The 19,947-nt window shown below is 42.0% G+C and overlaps 1 protein-coding gene across 1 annotated transcript in view; it reads left to right on the top strand.

The window, feature by feature from the left end:
* The first annotated feature begins 308 nt into the window (after positions 1 to 308).
* Positions 309 to 19,947, top strand: part of LOC124131671 — a 39,036-nt gene continuing 19,397 nt past the window's right edge. Inside the window, exon 1 of the mRNA XM_046495107.2 lies at positions 309 to 1,152. Coding sequence (XP_046351063.1) covers positions 853 to 1,152 — 300 coding nt within the window. The 5' untranslated portion in view covers positions 309 to 852. The remainder of the gene's footprint in view (positions 1,153 to 19,947) is intronic.

Here is a 19,947-nt window from a genome sequence, read left to right as displayed (position 1 = left end):
CGATCTCCCTATACGTATAGGACACGGGTGATGAAACCAATACAGCACAGCTGTGTACCAACCATACACTGCAGCAAGCGTTGAATCATCACTAATGACAGAACCTTATTTCAACACCAACTGGCGCATCATTACTCTTCATCTATCTAAAACGATAGCCAATTCAATCTCAGCTCCGATACAACCACAGCGGTGTCCAAACAATGTTTCAATTATGTATATTATTGATTACAGGTATCCTATAAACATTAGCGACAATAATATCGCTGCGATGTAGAGTAAACATGTGATGTCTAAACAGTCGTTACCGAAATCTACTGGTACCACGATCAACCTAAGTACATCTGCATGATGTTCTTCGTGAGCACGATCTATAGGATAAGGTAATAATGCTTGTCTGTCAGCACAATAGTGGCATCTGCATGTGTAAGTGGTCAGCGTTTCGTCCTTAGTATGTCCTGACCGGGAACCCCGTTAATCATCACGCTCCCAAGCTTGTGATGGATGGTCCGTGCGTTTACCCATTACAGGAGGAAGCGACAGACTGTAGCGGCGGACCATTAGACAGCCAGAGCAGAAGCGACGAACATTGATCTGCAGTAGTCATTCACATGAGTAGCCTATAGCAAATGCTTGAAAGAACGACTCGCAGGGTCGACCTGTGCTGGATTCGCCAAATGGAGCACGACAAAGGGTGTGTCTCGGCGTAACGATTTATGACTTAGATCCTCAAAGTAGGATGGTGTAGATTCGATTTCGCCTCGCCTATCTCAAGCTCTTTGATGAGCTTAATTATGGCAGGTATCTCGAAGCAAACCTAAAAGGGATGACAACAGCCTATTCCAACCTACCATGGCGGAAGCACCCCAGGCCGATGGGGAACAAGGGGAACGTCCTAAAGAACGACCTGCTCCCGCCACAGAAAGCGAGGTTAATCCCGAAACCACGACATTAAACGGGACACCTCTCAAGAGTATACTCAAAGTTAAAAGTGAACCAGTTTTACATAATGGGAGTAATGACAATGGACGTCTTTCGGAAACTGGCACATCAGTAGAAATAACAGCGTCAACTACATTGGAGACGGTGACAGAGACGTCACTAAAAGAGAAACCAAAAGCTATTGCCAAGAAGAAAGTACGCGGCGTCAAGGTATGTAGCAATTTGTGTAATGGATTGAATGGCTCCTTTATTTCAGATGTATTGTTCATTGATCCCGGCGTACTGTCCATTCGTCAAGTGTAGACATGGACTGATGATTTATTGTACTAATACCAGTAAGGCTTGGTCATGTTAAAGGTTGGAAGTGCATGTAACGTTTGCTACTGTTTGTGTACAGGGTAATTTCCTTCCCAGAACAGGTAGTATAATTGTATTGTTAGTGTAATGGGTTATTTCATTCATAGAACACGTATTATTATTGTTCTGTTGGTGTTTCTGGTTATATCATTCATAGAACACGTATTGTACTTGTATTGTTAGTGTACGTGGTTATTTCATTCATAGAACACGTATTGTACTTGTATTGTTAGTATACGTGGTTATTTCATTCATAGAACACGCATTGTACTTGTATTGTTAGTGTACGTGGTTATTTCATTCATAGAACACGTATTGTACTTGTATTGTTAGTGTACGTGGTTATTTCATTCATAGAACACGTATTGTACTTGTATTGTTAGTATACGTGGTTATTTCATTCATAGAACACGCATTGTACTTGTATTGTTAGTGTACGTGGTTATTTCATTCATAGAACACGTATTGTACTTGTATTGTTAGTGTACGTGGTTATTTCATTCATAGAACACGTATTGTACTTGTATTGTTAGTGTACGTGGTTATTTCATTCATAGAATGCGTATTGTACTTGTATTGTTAGTGTACGTGGTTATTTCATTCATAGAACACGTATTGTACTTGTATTGTTGGTGTATCGGGTTATTTTATTCATAGAACACGTATTGTACTTGTATTGTTGGTGTACGTGGTTATTCATTCTTAGAACACGTATTGTACTTGTATTGGCAGTGTACGTGGTTATTTCATTCATAGAACACGTATGATACTTGTATGGTTGGTGTACGTGGTTATTTCATTCATAGAACACTTATTATACTTGGTGTATCGGGTTATTTTATTCATAGAACACGTTTTATAGTTGTATTGTTGGTGTATCGGGTTATTTTATTCCTAGAACACGTATTGTACTTGTATTGTTGGTGTACGTGGTTATTTCATTCATAGAACACGTATTGTCCTTGTATTGGCAGTGTACGTGGTTATTTCATTCATAGAACACGTATGATACTTGTATGGTTGGTGTACGGGTTATTTCATTCATAGAACACGTATGATACTTGCATTGTTGGTGTACGTGGTTATTTCATTCATAGAACACGTATCATACTTGTATTGTTGGTGTATCGGGTTATTTCATTCACAGAACACGTATCATACTTGTATTGTTGGTGTACGGGGTTATTTCATTCATAGAACACGTATTGTACTTGTATTGTTGGTGTATTGGGTTATTTTATTCATAGAACACGTATTGTACTTGTATTGTTGGTGTATCGTGTTATTTCATTCATAGAACATGTATCATACTTGTATTGTTGGTGTACGGGGTTATTTCATTCATAGAACACGTATCATACTTGTATTCCTGGTGTATCGGGTTATTTTATTCACAGAACACGTATTATACTTGTATTGTTAGTGTATCGTGTTATTTCATTCATAGAACACGTATAACACTTGTATTGTTGGTGTACGGGGTTATTTCATTCATAGAACACGTATTATACTTGTATTGTTGGTGTATCGGGCTATTTCATTATAGAACACGTATAACACTTGTATTGTTGGTGTACGGGGTTATTTCATTCATAGAACACGTATTGTCCTTGCATTGTTGATGTGAGTGGTTATTTCATTCATAGAACAAGTAGTATAACTGTATATGTTTGTAGTACCGGAGTATTTCTTTTCACAACATGTTTTAATGTAACACTAGTGTAATTAATTTGTTGGCGTGCCACAGAACATAGGACCGGGCGAGTAACGTCGCTTTGAATTGCATTCACGTTATATCACGGCGTAACAGGTTAATGTACGAGGAAAACTCTAGCTAATTCCCACGATCATGATATAGATCATAGTCGGAAACGGGATTCGAACCAATGACTAAGGGACGCTACTCTGCATAGCGAATGCTGTGCTTTTGATGACCGGGACACCTGTGCTTCTGATCTACCGAGTTGTTTCACACACACACACACACACACACACGCACGCACGCACGCACGCACGCACACACACACACACACACACACACACACACACACACACACACACTACGTTGTACATTAGAGCGCACCCAACTTACCCTTATGTCGACTTTACATTTCAAATATGACACATTCTCCCATTTTTGGAAAATTAAACTTTAAGTTATATTTTATTTCTGCTGGTTTCCATATTGACATTAGAGTAACGGCCATAATGACGCACGAGCTGATTTATTGATAACGGTGATATGCTGGCAATCTATAATGCCGAACTGCGATAATGACATGAGTTAGAATATAATTGACAGGCGGGACGACGTATTTCTTTGACTCCATGCATTAGCGAAAGCCGTTGAAAATGGTTTTCTACTCAACAGTGCTTTCTAGTGATATTTTATTGTGGTTAATTTACATAGCGACCAGGTATTGCATTATGCGTGTATGCATTTATGCAAGAAATCAGCATACGCTATGACTATAGTTATCATACTGTAATAATGCTAGCTATAATCAGAGGCACTTAACTCTATTTCCAGCTTGTATTGAAGCTTCCACTTTCAGAAACAGCTGTTCCTGTAGCCCAGGGGAAAGCATAGCCATGTCAAATATCTGAAATATTCAAAAATACGTTGGGGTTATTGAATAAATGGATTTCATATGTTGCAAATAATTGATAATGACAGACCGCATTGATGATCAATATGTGAACATTAATATTTTTACAGCCGGTTGAATGAACTTGGGTAAATTGAGTGTACGACTTATGTGCGATCGGTCCAGTGGGTGATTTCGAGTTTCAACCCTGGTTAATCTTCCCTGTCGGTGTGACTGCGTTTCGCCTACGCGGAAATGAAAGTCCTTTGTGCTCGGCACACATTATTACTGGCAATATCCGTGTAGAAGAAACTAGAGAGGTTGTTAAAAGCATTACCACTGTTGCTGCTTGTAGTCTCACCTGCTTCCGCACTTTTCATGACCTTTTAGATCAGACATCACAGATCACGTGATCCTTCATGTCATATCAAATGAGTGGATTATTTATTTATTCATTCATTCATTATTTATTGGGCCATTTGTTTTCGCGCGTTGTGGTTTATTCACAAACATGCAAATCACCAGTGTATTATATTTCTATGTTTTTATCCTGATTCCCTGGACCCATTCTCAAACAGCTTCGTTGTCTGTATTGTTCGATTGACAGACCCAACCCTTAAAACAGCCGTCCAGTCAAATGAGTCCCATGTGCGAGAAAACGCTAAAGCTGATCCGATAGATGGAAACGTGACGTCACTCATATGGAAAAAATGGTAGCGAATGGATCCATGGATATATATAACAATGTGGAGATAATAATCCCATGATAATCGAGGATGATACACACAACGTAATTCTGGTACAACCAGAGATAGTGTAGCTGTGGGTATGTTAGTCGATGTGTGAATTCGACGGACACGCATTCAGTTATATTCGGAATCAAGGATTTCAAATCTCCGATCAGCGAATTCATTCTACGGATAGTTCGCTCGTCGCGCCGAGAGACCGGGTTTGATTCCCGACATGGGTACAATGTGTGAAACCCATTTCTGGTGTCCCCCGCCGTGATATTGTTGGAATATTGCTAAAAGCGGCGTAAAACCAAACGCACTCACTCACTTTCTACGGATAGCCTAACCCACCACCCCTCGTTTCAGTATGGGATTGATTTTAACCCCATCAATCTGCTTCAGAGAGCCATCCCAGGTTTATGTGAATGAAAGCGAAAGATAAGTGACACATATAACTTTACATGTCCATAAGTGTTAGCGAGTTAGTTGGATCTTATGCCGCGTTAAGCAATATTGCAGCAATATCAGAGCGGGGAAACTAGAAATGGCCTTGACACATTGTACCAATGTGGGAACTCGAACTCATGTTGAGAATCGAACCCGGGTCTTCGGTGTGACGAGCGAGAACTTTAACCACTAGGCTCCCTCACCGCCCGCATAACCACACGAAATTTCTGCTGTAAACAGAACCCGTTGTATGATTTCGTCAAAATTGCTAGCATATGTTTATGGAATCACTAACAAATAGTGATGATACAAGGTGTCCGCGAAAGGTGAGAATATCCCACTCAATCTTTGGCACCTGTCACAAATACATGCATAACAAGACAGTTGTTCACCTGAAAAAGCACGGTAACATATGGCACAGGCAAGGCATTTAACAAACGCGCGCCTCAAAACAGGCCGTGAAAGACACAAGCAACAGGTCACTATGACCCAGAAATACTAAAGTGAATGATGGGTGGTTCTTTCATGCAATATTTAAAGACGCACTTTTATTACACATTCGCAATTAACATCCACACGTTATTGGGTGAATTCGGTTGAACGCCCGCATTAAACAGTATTTCGGTTACCAGTATTTAACCACAAGAAACCTACATGGGAGCAAAAAACAAGTGCCCCAGGTCGAAGGCGTTCCCATAGGCGGTGGGGTAGCCTAGAGGTTAAAGCGTTTGCTCGTCACGCAAAATGACCGGGTTCGATTCCCGGCATCCGTACTATGCGTTAAACCAATTTCTGGAATATTGCCAAAAAAACGTCGCAAAACCATACTCACTCACTGGTAGGAGTTTACTCCTTTGTTGAAACCACGATCTGGGATAAGGTGCTTATCTTGTCGGATCTCGTCCAAGGGTCATAACCTTCGAATGAATTACATGAACTGTGCTAGTATCCGACTGCTTGGCAACAACTGCACAGTGAATGACAGCACTGGTTTTGGTTTCTCATTGAATTTGCGGGTAGGTGTAAGTAAATGTACACAAGTTGGTATTTTGAGGGCAGTAAGCGCGGATATTTGTCTATAAACTGAGCTCAGTAACACTTTTATCTTTTATCTCAGTGTCTTATCGTTAGTATATCGTCCTATCAAAACTTTATGACTGACTTTTTAATTCATTAGCTCCTGACGCGGCGCCTTTTAGTTATTAATGGAAGCAAAGCAAATCACATATGATATCGGTTGTAAGATTTTTAAAGGGCAAGTCCACACAGAAATGAACCTAATTTCCTTGACTTTTTCCACAATAAAAGTGTTAACCTAGAAGTGTCATAGACAAAAATATAAAAAATATCACAATTAATTAACATATGTTTTGCATTAAAACGATTTATATTTTTCACATTTACCAAGTGTTCTATTTCCATAACAAAAACACCATGGCTTATGCCCCTTGCAATATGACGTCATTGGTGCCAATTGATAAACATTATGACGTCATCATGCTTTGTTAGAGCCGCTTCACGTGGTGTAGGTACAGGTGTGTGATTCTAGCGTCTCAGATGCCAGCCAGCATAGTGTTATGCTGAGTCACCACTGCGCCGGAGTGTGTCGTAGGCCATGTTGTTTTACCGAAAACTTGTACTTGATATCTTTTGCGTTCAGAATAGACAGGGACCCAGTTGAATTGGCACCAATTACGTCATAATCTAAGGGGGATAACTCAGGCCTGTTTAGCTCCAAAAACGAAGGCCTCATAACGGCATATCATTTTCACACTATTGTGAGCTTCCTACTTTCACTGTGAAAAAAATGAGTGTATATTTTCAAACACAGATACTAACTAATTCTAAAATTGCGTTTTGTTTAGAAAAAGAAAGATAGTAATTTTTGCGTGTACACTTCCCCTTTAACCATTATGATGATATCACGCTCTTGATCTTGTAGTTGATTCTGAGCCAAGGAATTCACGGGCCATTCTGAACGTGCATTTTACCAACATGGTTGAAGTCAAAGAAATCCGAATATGATAAAAGATTAAAATCTCGTGAATTCCGTTCAGTTGCTTTCAGGTGTTTCATAAGACAATTATAAAACCTCCGGCACCCGAAAAATGTGTGAAGCCCATTTCTGGTGGATCCCGCCGTGCTGGAACAATGCTCACTCACGAACTCTAAAACTCTCGAACTTATGCTCACTCACTCACTCACGAACTCACTAACTCTCGAACGCTTTAACCACGAGGCTACCCGACCACCCCCAATCAAATAGAAAGCCGGGAGCGACTTTGAAAATACACAGGGAGGTTTTACGAGGGGAGTTACCTACTTATAGCATGCCAAACATACAAAGAACCTTAGCACCTAAAATAAACAACATTGTTTGATAACCGTATTTTAAAATATATTCGAGAACTCTATGCGCAACTGTGATAACACTGTGACTCCGCCCTTCGTGGTGCACGTGAAATATGTGTCCCGTGCCTTTGGCACGTGCACCTCGCTCTTTGGCGACTCGGGTTATGGAATGCGTATCCCGGAGCAAGTTGGTTGGTTTGTTGTTTAACGCCGCACTCAGCAATATTCCAGCTATATGATGGCCGTCTGTAAATAATCCAGTCTGGACCAGACAATCCAGTGATTGATATCATGAGCATCGATCCTCGCAATGTGGGATCGATGACATGCTTCAACCAAGTCAACGACCCTGACCACCCGATCCCGTTAGTCGCCTCTTACGACAAGCATAGTCGCCTTTTACGGCAAGCATGTGTTGCGGAAGACCTATTCTACGCCGGATCTTCACGGGTCCGGGGCGAGTATTAAGGCAATTCATACAGGACCAACTCGAACCCATTTATCAATTACCTAAACATTACTTGCCCATGTTGATGGGCCTATTATGAGCAAACAGCCCTGATTAAGATAAGAGTAATTTCTTTTTTGTCTGTTCGTTTCTTGGAACCAAAAAACTATCAAATCACACGTACGTGCAATGCAGAGAAAAACATAAAACGTACTGCATAAAACACGTATTTCACCGTTCATAAACTGATAAACAATTTGTAAGTAATTATTTCGTTAATTTTGAAATGTATTGGCCCTCTGTCTTACTGTGCGACCAATCTCCCACTATCCTCCCACTATCCTCCCGAAGGCCGAAGTCGAGGTCTCTATCTGGAATTGTAGGAATTGTAGAACATGACTACCATCACCAGGGAACACTATGTCGAGATGTGGCAGGACATCATGTGATTGGTGGAAATGGCCAGTGTATGTTGCAACGTTATTATATCACACCATCACCGAGTGGCATTAAAGATTTATTTGGGCAAATGTTCGTTCACGATTCAACATCATGATACAAAGTTGGGTACATGTGTACTAATACGACTAATACAATGTCAACAGGCGCTGATATTCTCAACGGAACGGCGACAAGATGCATTATCGCTTAATACCGGAAATGTGTGCATTTCAAAATGGTATTTGCATACCAATTCCGTCAATGAAATACACACTGAAGGGACGCATAATAGTGTCTTTTGTTGAAAAAAGCATTAGAAACAGCTAATGCATACCGGAAAGTAAATCGGCAACCACTCAACATATCAAATACTCTGGACACATAATCATACTTCCATTAAGGCACTTAGGGATTAAGTACTGTATATAATAAAAAAGATTATATACTGTCCTTGTGTCCTTGACACACCCACACCCACGGGGAATGATGATGTACTGATACATGAGAGTCTCCGCTGCCGCTCACGCACTCTCCCTCCTGTAGTGAATAAGTGAGTATAGTTTGGCTGTGATTGCTACGATTAGTCAAACCATAGCGTCCAAAATAATTCATATACATATGTTGATATGATGATAAATATTAAATAAAATAATATCATAGCTTCATGTCTCTCTGTTGCAAATTGGTGAGTGGGTTGGGATCAACGTCCCTTCCGATTGTATTTCAATGACGAGGGGGCGGTGGGGTAGTCTAATGGTTAAAGCGTTCGCTCGTCACACCGAAAACCCGGGTTCGATTCCCAACATGGGTACAATGTGTGAAGCCCATTTGTGATGTCCCCCGCTGTGATATTGCTGGAATATTGCTAAAAGCGGCGTAAAACCATACTCACTCACTCAATGACGAGGGGTGGCTGAAAAGTTCTGAGTTCCCTCCGAGATTCAGCTAAAGGGTGGGATCCAGGTGGAGTGCCTGGATCCCACAAGTGAAGCAAGCTTCTTCGTGTTGGTGTAAAAATCTTCCCCAGCAGAAATGACATCATCATAATTTCCACAATGCCTGCCAGACCGTCCTTTCTTCATACATGGAAAGAGGGGAAAACCTGACGGTGCCAAATCTGATGAATTCAAAGCCACAGTCCTCCACAGCAGAAATGACATCATCATTATTTGTGTAGTGCTTGACAGTTCCTGCTTCAGGATGAGGAAGAGATGGAATTCTGACGGTGCCAAATCTGTTGAATACGGAATATGTTCAATGAATTTAAAGCCACAATCTTGCATTGCATCCATGGCGACAACAGACTTCTGCTCAGCTCCATTGTCCCGGTTAGAACAAAACACCGTTATTTGAGGTTACCACGGCGTTTAGCCTTGTTAGGTTAACGTATTTGTCACAGGTGGCAGTTGAAGGTCTTCCTAATGTTCAATCGTCTTCCAAACTCGCCGTTCCTTTCTTGAACTCCGCTGTCCACGTCTTCACATGGTCAAAGGAAGGCGCATCATTCCCAATTGTTGACAGCGTTTCGGCAAAGATGGATGATAGCTCTAGCCCTTTCAGTTGGCGATACATGATGACATTTTCATCAGCAGAGAATACCTAGTCAAGTTGCTGCCTGAAGACATATGTTGCCTGATTGTGTATGTGGTTTCAATGTAGCCTGGAAGCATAGAAGGTATTGTACCTAATGCGTGTAAATTACAAAGGGTGTGCTATACATACTTTGTAGATTGACTCAGAACGTCTCAACGTATCACATGTGAGCTTAATGTGGGAGGGAAGCCCAAACTGACGCAGTTGTGAGGCCTTTGCCACTTTAATTAAGCCTACATATACACCGCACGCCATCACTACCTACATATACACGACACACCATCACTACCTACATATACACCACAAACCATCACTACCTACATATACACCACAGACCATCACCACCTACATATACACAACAGACCATCACTACACATACGCCACAGACCACCACCTACATATACACAACAGACCATCACTACCTACATATACACCACAAACCATCACTACCTACATATACACCACAGACCATCATCACCTACATATACACCACAGACCACCACCTACATGTACACCACAGACCACCACCTACATATACACCACAGACCACTACCTACATATACACCACAGACCACCACCTACATATACACCACAGATCATCACCAGCTACATATACACCACAAACCATCACTACCTACATATACACCACAGACCATCACCACCTACATATACACCACAGACCACCTCCTACATATACACCACAGACCATCAACACCTACATATACACAACAGACCATCACTACACATACGCCACAGACCACCACCTACATATACACAACAGACCATCACTACCTACATATACACCACAAACCATCACTACCTACATATACACCACAGACCATCACTACCTACATATACACCACAGACCACCACCTACATGTACACCACAGACCACCACCTACATATACACCACAGACCACTACCTACATATACACCACAGACCACCTCCTACATATACACCACAGATCATCACCAGCTACATATACACCACAGACCATCATCACCTACATATACACCACAGATCAACACCAACTGCATATACACCACAGACCATCATCACCTACATATACACCACAGATCATCACCACCTGCATATACACCTCAAACCATCACTACCTACATATACACCACAGACCACCTCCTACATATACACCACAGACCATCACTACCTACATATACACCACAGACCATCACCACCTACATATACACCACATACCATCACCACCTACATATAAACCACAGACCATCACCACCTACATATACACCACAGACCATCACTACCTACATATACACCACAGACCATCATCACCTACATATACACCACAGACCATTACTACCTACATATACACCACACACCATCACTACCTACATATACACCACAGACCATCACCACCTACATATACACCACATACCATCACCACCTACATATACACCACAGACCATCACCACCTACATATACACCACAGACCATCACTACCTACATATACACCACAGACCATCATCACCTACATATACACCACAGATCATCACCAACTGCATATACACCACAGATCATCACCACCTGCATAAACACCTCAAACCATCACTACCTACATATACACCACAGACCATCACTACCTACATAAATACCACAGACCATCACTACCTACATATACACCACAGACCATCATCACCTACATATACACCACAGACCATCATCACCTACATATACACCACAGACCATCACCACCTGCATATACACCACAGACCATCATCACCTACATATACACCACAGACCATCATCACCTACATATACACCACAGATCGTCACCACCTGCATATACACCACAAACCATCACTACCTACATATACACCACAGACCATCACTACCTACATATACGCTACAGACCATCATCACCTACATATACACCACATACCATCACTACCTACATATACACCACAGACCATCACTACACATACACCACAGACCACCACCTACATATACACCACAGACCATCACCACCTGTATATACACCACAGACCATCACTACCTACATATTCACCACAGACCATCACTACCTACATATACACCACAGACCATCACTACACATACACCACAGACCACAACCTACATATACACCACAGATCATCACCACCTGCATATACACCACAGACCATCACCACCTTCATATACACCACAGACCATCACCACCTGCATATACACCACAGACCATCATCACCTACATATACACCACATACCATCACCACCTACATATAAACCACAGACCATCACTACCTACATATACAACACATACCATCATCACCTACATATACACCACAGACCACCACCTACATATACACCACAGACCACCACCTACATATACACCACAGACCACAACCTACATATACACCACAGACCATCACTACCTACATATACACCACAGACCATCATCACCTACATATACACCACACATCATCACCACCTACATATACACAACAGACCTCCACCTACATATACACCATAGACCATCATCACATACATATACACCACACATCATCACCACCTACATATACACCACAGACCATCACTACCTACATATACACCACAGACCATCACTACACATACACCACAGACCATCACTACCTACGTGTACAATCCATATGCAACTACATACATGTACACCATGGACGATATACAATAGTTATTGAATATGTGTTTTTGTTGCCGTAATTTCACAAAGCTAATTGCAGATGGCGTATGGTATCGAGCAGTCCCTGTGGCTGACACGTTCCCGACATGAAGACTTGAGTGTCACTGATCAATCCAGGACAAAAACAAATGAGAACATCGCGTGTGCCATCTGTTAGTCTGATTAGTCACACAATCCCTACATTGGCTCGGGAAATCACGTACCTCTCACTACCCTCTGTATATACTACACATATACAGTTATTCTCTGAAGGGGAACTGGCCCTTGAGAAACAATACTTACCATAAAACACATTGATCAGTTTAAGGTGTGGTAACTGCAGTGTCTAGAACGAGGCAGAATATGGGCCCAGGTCATGGCGCATAATGATATACAGTAAACTACGGGTTATAACGAACACGCTTATAACGAACTAACGGATATAACGAACTAACTTTTCAGTCCCGACTATATGATGTTGTCATGCTGTATATATGCTTATAACGAACTACGGTTATAACGAACTAAAGCTAGTAGTCCCTTTGAGTTCGTTATAACCGTAGTTTACTGTATAGAATTTTGCTTTCCATATAATTAAAATGGGAAATCAACGTAATAAGCAGTAAAAAGAATAACACAGCACTCGGCAATATGGTAAACATAAAACTGTGTCACATTTCAGTGTGTGTACCGCGATCCACATAATTGATTTCTTTGCAGCTATCTGTCTCTCAGGATACATAAATCCAAACTAAATTTAATCGCAAGGTGTTCCTTCAGACATCGTTATAATAGATTATGCATGTGGTACACACAGAAGCCGGACAGCAATCAATAGAGAAGTGAAATGGACGACATCTGCCGGTTCCCACCGAGACAGCACATTATGTTCATTATGTACCTTCTTGGTGTCAATTATTTTGACACGGTCATTGTCAATCAATACCATTGGTGAAGTGACCATCGCTTCTGTGATGATTAGCAGAATACGTCCAATCGTATTTGAACAAGAGATTAGCTTGTTTGTTCCCCAGTCTGGACACGAGGTATTGTTATATATGGTTCTGAAGTGTGAGAACGGACACCTGTATGTGTGATGATTCAGATTCCAAGAACAAGTTTATAGGTGATAAGTGTACTTACAGAACCAACAAAACATGTGATGAGGTAATGAATGGCGTCTGTACGGGAAATATAATACAGCATAGGGACAATGTAGTTTTGAGTGGCGGGTCCTACCAGTAGGACAGGATATGCTTACCATTATCACCAGCACCTGTTGACATCACTGATTCTTAGTAATTCATTTATTATAATATTATTTTCACGCCCAAAGAAATCTGTTTCGGCAGATAATGGAGACTGGTTACTCTATGGTGTTTTATATTTAATCCAATATGGCCATGCATTTCATGGTGGCCCGTGGCCCTGTGCACCACCTGCATCTATTCCGGTTATTGTACTACTCGTTCAATGATGTTATGTCCGCCATTGACTAGCATTTTGTGTGTCAAATACCCGTGGAAACATCCTCTCTTCAAACAATCACACATCTTGACAAAAAGCAAGGACATTTGATTTGTTTGCTTAACCTTACGTTGTAATCCTATTTGAAGCAGATTCAACAGCTAGCATAACAGTATAACAATAATAACAGTATAGAACAGTTGGTCCATATATCCCTTTTCTCTTTAGATATGAATGTACAATCCCGTTTGGAATGGTGTTCGATAAGCGCTGTCGCTTACATTTCGCACTTCCAAAGTTACGACCCTGAAGGCCCCTTTTATACAGGGCTGCGACCTTTGTGCCATCTTTGAGCGATAGAAATCTGGCCGTGACGCTCAATGGTCACCCAAACCCAGAAAATCATGTATCTATGTAACTGCTCCAGCAGTTATTCAGCAGTAACTGCTCGAGTTGTTCAGACTCTCTATTTATGTGCAGGCCGAGGAGGCACTACAGGTAGCTCAAAGGAGGCAGAAAAGAGTCAGAAGCATTGCCAATGGTTTGTCAAGGGTTGCCGTGGTCACCGAATGGGGGCATGGCGGTCGCCACAGACATCGTTCAATGCACGCTGTCGGTCGCCTAAAGGAGGCACAAGGGAGGCAGAAGCATCGCCCAGAAGCATCGCCCGGATTGACGGGAAAATATTTCAGCAGAACGCATCTATTACCTGGCGACCATTGGGCGACCATTGTGCCTTCATTTTGCAACAACGGCAATGCTTGTGCCTCCCTTTTGCCTCCTTTGAGCCACCTTTGAGCAACCAACCTCCTCAGCAACCTTTGTGCGACTGTTTGGACATATTCAAAAATTCACGGAGACCATGGCGTCCATAGCGATGTCTGAACCTCCTGTGTACCACCTTAGAACGACCTAGGTAACCATTCTGCCTCCTTTGTGGCTCATTGTGGGTTCGTATTCAGTAATCACAAAGAAGCAATAGACTCCGACCTGCGTCATCGTGGGCTGCACAATCGCCCATCCTGACACGCAACCAGCAATGTCACAGAGCCTGAGCCTGAGCCTCTTTCGGCAGACATGCAGTGCATCTAATGCTACCACGGCATTGCAGAAATTCATTGTAGTTAAGCACGACTGTGTGTGTACCGATGCTCTCCTAGCGACAGAACGTTTATCTACAACGTTTTTCCCCAGGCATCGTATAACTTTATACCCCAACACCATGATCCATCCTGTCGCCTGCGCTCATATACAAATCCACTGTCAACTTAAAATCATCGAAAGAGTTCTTTACATAAGTGGAGGACATTTCAGTAACATTGAGGTATCAGTAGCTTTAAAAAATATTAATGATGTTCGATGCAACTCCATATGTCGAGGGGCGGTCGGGTAGCCAAGTGGTTAAAGCGTTCGCTCGTCACGCCGATTCCCGACATGGGTACAATGTGTGAAGCCCATTTCTGGTGTCCCCCGCCGTGATATTGCTGGAATATTGCTAAAAGCGGCGTAAAACCACACTCACTTACTCACTCACTCACTCACTCACTCACTCACTCACTCACTCACTCACTCACTCACTCACTCCATATGTCGATGTGTACCATGTGTTCCAGTGTTTTGTCGGGTAAACACTTGACTTGCCTTTGCATGTGTTACAGGTGCCACCGGGGGGGCGGGATACGCTCGCCTTTTCGCGAAAGCAATAATCAATGGTGATTCATAAATAGTCGGAATAGTGTCGGAATCGTACAATAGAACCTGTTTTCAGCAAAGATTTCTTATGATTATGGAAAATGTTTTGTCGCTTCTTTTTCGATTCCTTGTATATACTTGACATGCGTATTTAAGATGGCCGTCATTTTTTACTTCAATACACATATTGAAGAGTACTTATTAAATTAGGGGCGGTCGGGTAGCCTAGTGGTTAAAGCGTTCGCTCGTCACGCCGAAGACCCGGGTTCGATTCCCGACATGGGTACAATGTGTGAAGCCCATTTCTGGTGTCCCCCGCCGTGATATTGCTGGAATATTGCTAAAAGCGGCGTAAAACCAAACTCACTCACTCACTCACTATTAAATAAAATCTACATGATTTGTTCTGATATATAGTTTGGGGGTAGTTCTCATTAAATACAGTCTCGCCAGAGAAATCAAAGATGGCCAGAGCCAATGCTGAACGAACCTTAACAGCGTGCGATCGATGAACATAACGACCTTAATGACGATGTAAATATTGCTAACCACAAACAAGTTGGAGAAGTCTGACCTTGACGAAGTCTATGTGTTTGTTATTCATAGTATGTACACTCAAGTGACGATAATGAATCCTTATCGTCCTTGCAGCGCAAACTCGCGTCAATAACAATGCATATCTTGTTGTACACAATACGATGTGTTTATTCTGTCAATTCTGTCGGTGTTGTCAGGCGCTGATATGGGAAATCGATCATTGTTTGATGCTGCCAAAGTCCACCTATGCATATGTTGTCAGTCGACGAATATCTCATCTTTAATCGCAATTATTGAGTTTGGATTTACGCCGCTTTTAGCAATATTCCAGCAATATCACGGCGGGGGACACCAGAAATGGGCTTCACACATTGTACCCATGTCGGGAATCGAACCCGGGTCTTCGGCGTGACGAGCTAACGCTTTAACCACTAGGCTACCCGGCCGCCCCTTTACACCCAATGGAATCCATTTCGACAGACAATCGAGAATGGTTATTCTCTGGATGCATCGGGATTACTTGGGATTAATGGTGATTGTGAAGCTGATGTTCTTTGATATTTTAACTTATGTCTCAGTCATCAGTTACAGAGAACCGACGTTTCATCAGCTTGTGGTCATTTTAACTGAAAGTCTTGACATGTAAAAAAAAAGACTTAGTAAACCTGAGACACTGTGTCTGTATATGAGGTATTCTCCAACTGCTAGACTATTACACATTGCAACGTGCAAATATAGAATAGGCCAAACAAGATAATGATTATTTCCCTCGCGTTGGAACAAGTAACCTTGAACCAATTCCACCTGATAGTGCTTAGATAGGTGCATGCTCGTGTCTGTTCTCTTTCATGAATAATACAGGTACAGTTTGTGACATTTAGTCTTGTATGTGTGTGTATGGACGGGGCTGATTACCTATCCAGCAGTTTATCATCACAAAACGTATAATAATGAAAAGGGTGCTTCCATTTATTCATGACCATTTCATGAAATTATAAGCAATTACATCCCTGTAAAATTTCCTAAAGATCCCATTTTCACACATTAAAAAACACACAAGAAAGCATCATCGTAACGGTCACAGTCATTCAAACCTATCTTGGAGACTTTGTCGTACAGGGTTTGAACCTATTTATGAGCACTATCATATTCGGTGCAACCTGGGAGCACAACCCTCCTATTTCATACGGAAGCTGGGGGCACGGGTTGCCCAGTCGTCTAAGACGCAGAGTTGCGTCCTTCGGGCACGCCAGAAACCTATGATTGTGGGTTCGAATCCCGGTTTGCCCCGATTATGTTTCTAGGTTTGTCAGCACCATACCCGTGCTCGAGGGTTTCACCGAAGTGGTAAATGTCTAAGACCTGCATCACTTCGGGCTCTCCTCCCACATCAAGTTGATACGCTATGATATAACTGGAACATTGTTAAAAGCGGCGTTAAACACAACTCACTCACTCATACGGAAGCTACTGTAATAAAATGCAGTATACAAGAATACAGTGACTTCACCTTGCTTTGTTGGTATTTTGAAACGTCCCATAATAAGAATTGAGAACACAACAAGTAAACACGATTAATCATGTTGCGATCTATTTCTTCTAATGATTCCCACATTGTGTAGATAAATCGATGAGTTATATTGTCAACACTCAGTCAGGGAATTGTAATATGCTGAAATACATCAACCACTGACACAGTCATATCGCTATTCACACGCCAGTCTATTATCAGGCATTGTTAGGGGCGGCCGGGTAGCCTAGTGGTTAAAGCGTTCGCTCGTCACGCCGAAGACCCGGGTTCGATTCCCGACATGGGTACAATGAGTGAAGTCCATTTCTGGTGTCCCCCGCCGTGATATTGCTGGAATATTGCTAAAAGCGGAGTAAAACCATACTCGACCACTCACTCACTTACTCATTCACTCACTCACTAAACCAGTAAATATTTTGTTATTTCTTGATATGACTCACATCCTGACATTCTTGAAATGAATAGTATTACATTTTCTTGGCGAAATGACAACATATGATGACCGAACATTTCACGAAATGACTTAATCTTTGCAGTCAGGTTTCCTAATTACAAAAATTTAAACAGACAATTAATTTTTATGCACAGCAGTAATATAAAGCATTCCGTCAGTTATCCGAATGCAGATACCTTAAGAATGCTATTTAAAAAATCATTAGCGTCACCCATAAATGCCTTAACCATGTCCAAGTACTGAGAGATCAAAGCTGTCCGCGAAGTATAAAGGCAGGGCGGGACAACTTCGGAATGGCCAGCAGTCCGAACTTGACCACACAGAAGGAAGCGAGCTACAAAAACATGTGTTATTATATATTAAAATATCAGATCTAGTGACCACAAACTCCATAAACAGACAGACGATGTATTTGTATAAAGGTTAATTGACACATTGTAAATACATTTACATTGTATATATATTTATCAAAGAGTTACCAATTAATACTTTCTTTTTGGGGAGAACACGTAGAGAAAAAAAACAACTAAAGTTCATTAAAAGAATGTAAACTTAACGCCATGGAATAATCTGTCTCAAATTTGTTATCAAAACAGCTTCATTGGGGCGTAAAAGGCAAAACAGGACCTGTGAAAATCAATGGCTGTCAGTGATGACACCAGATGTTCACGAAAAGGGCAACTTCCTGTCATACCGGAAGCACCCGTCAATCGCTCAATTTTCGCAAAAGGTGCCAGGGAGTAAGGTGGTGTAAATAATCCATGCAAAGGTCATATCGTGAGATCCTAAGTCAAATGAGTATGTTCCTTTGAATTGTTAAGATCTTCATGTGATTACTCCCCTTGTCACTCATATCACCTGACATGTCCACTGCCTATGAGCCAAGTTAAACAGTTATGGATAAAGATAAAGTTATGGACAGGGCTGCCACCTTTCAGCGATCAAAAACTGTCCATGACTCTCAATGGTCGCCTAAACCCAGAAAATCATGTTTATATGTAAGTGCTCCAACAGTTATTCAGCAGTAACTGCTCGAGGTGTTCAGCGTCTGCAACCACAATGAAACACTGCAGGTACAAGCTCTCTATTTATAGAGAGGCTGATGGGGCACTACAGGTAGCTCAAAGCAGGCAGAAAAGAGGCAGAAGCATTGCCATGGTGTCTCAAGGGTTGCCGTGGTCGCCGAATGGAGGCACGGCGTTCGCCACAGTCAGCATTCAAGGAGGCACAAGGGAGGCAGAAGCATCGCCCAGATTGACGGGAAAATATTTCAGCATAACGCATCTATTACCTGGCGACCATTGGGAGACCATTGGGCTTTCATTCTGCAACAACGGCAATGCTTGTGCCTCCCTTCTGCCTTGAGCCACCTTTAAGCAACCAGCCTAGGCCTCCTCCTTTATGCGACTGTTTTGAACATGATAAAAAAATCACGACGACCATGGCGTCCATGGCGATGTCTGAACCTCCTGTGTACCACCTTTGAACGACCTAGGCAAGCATTCTGCCTCCTTTGAGCATCCAACGACGACCTGGAAAGTTGTATGGTCACACACGGGGGGCACAAAGGTCGCCATCCTGTGTAACAAATCTACAATGCCACTCGTTGATAGTGTGACATAATAACGTTGCAACATACACTGGCCATTTCCACCAATCACATGATGTCCTGTCACATCTCGACATAGTGTTCCCTGG

This window comes from Haliotis rufescens, unplaced genomic scaffold (assembly GCF_023055435.1).
Source record: "Haliotis rufescens isolate VD_foot unplaced genomic scaffold, xgHalRufe1.0.p SCAF_1, whole genome shotgun sequence".
NCBI classification, from domain to species: Eukaryota; Metazoa; Mollusca; class Gastropoda; order Lepetellida; family Haliotidae; genus Haliotis; species Haliotis rufescens.
Note: the sequence above shows the minus strand (reverse complement) of the source record. Positions and strands in the feature narration are given on the sequence as shown.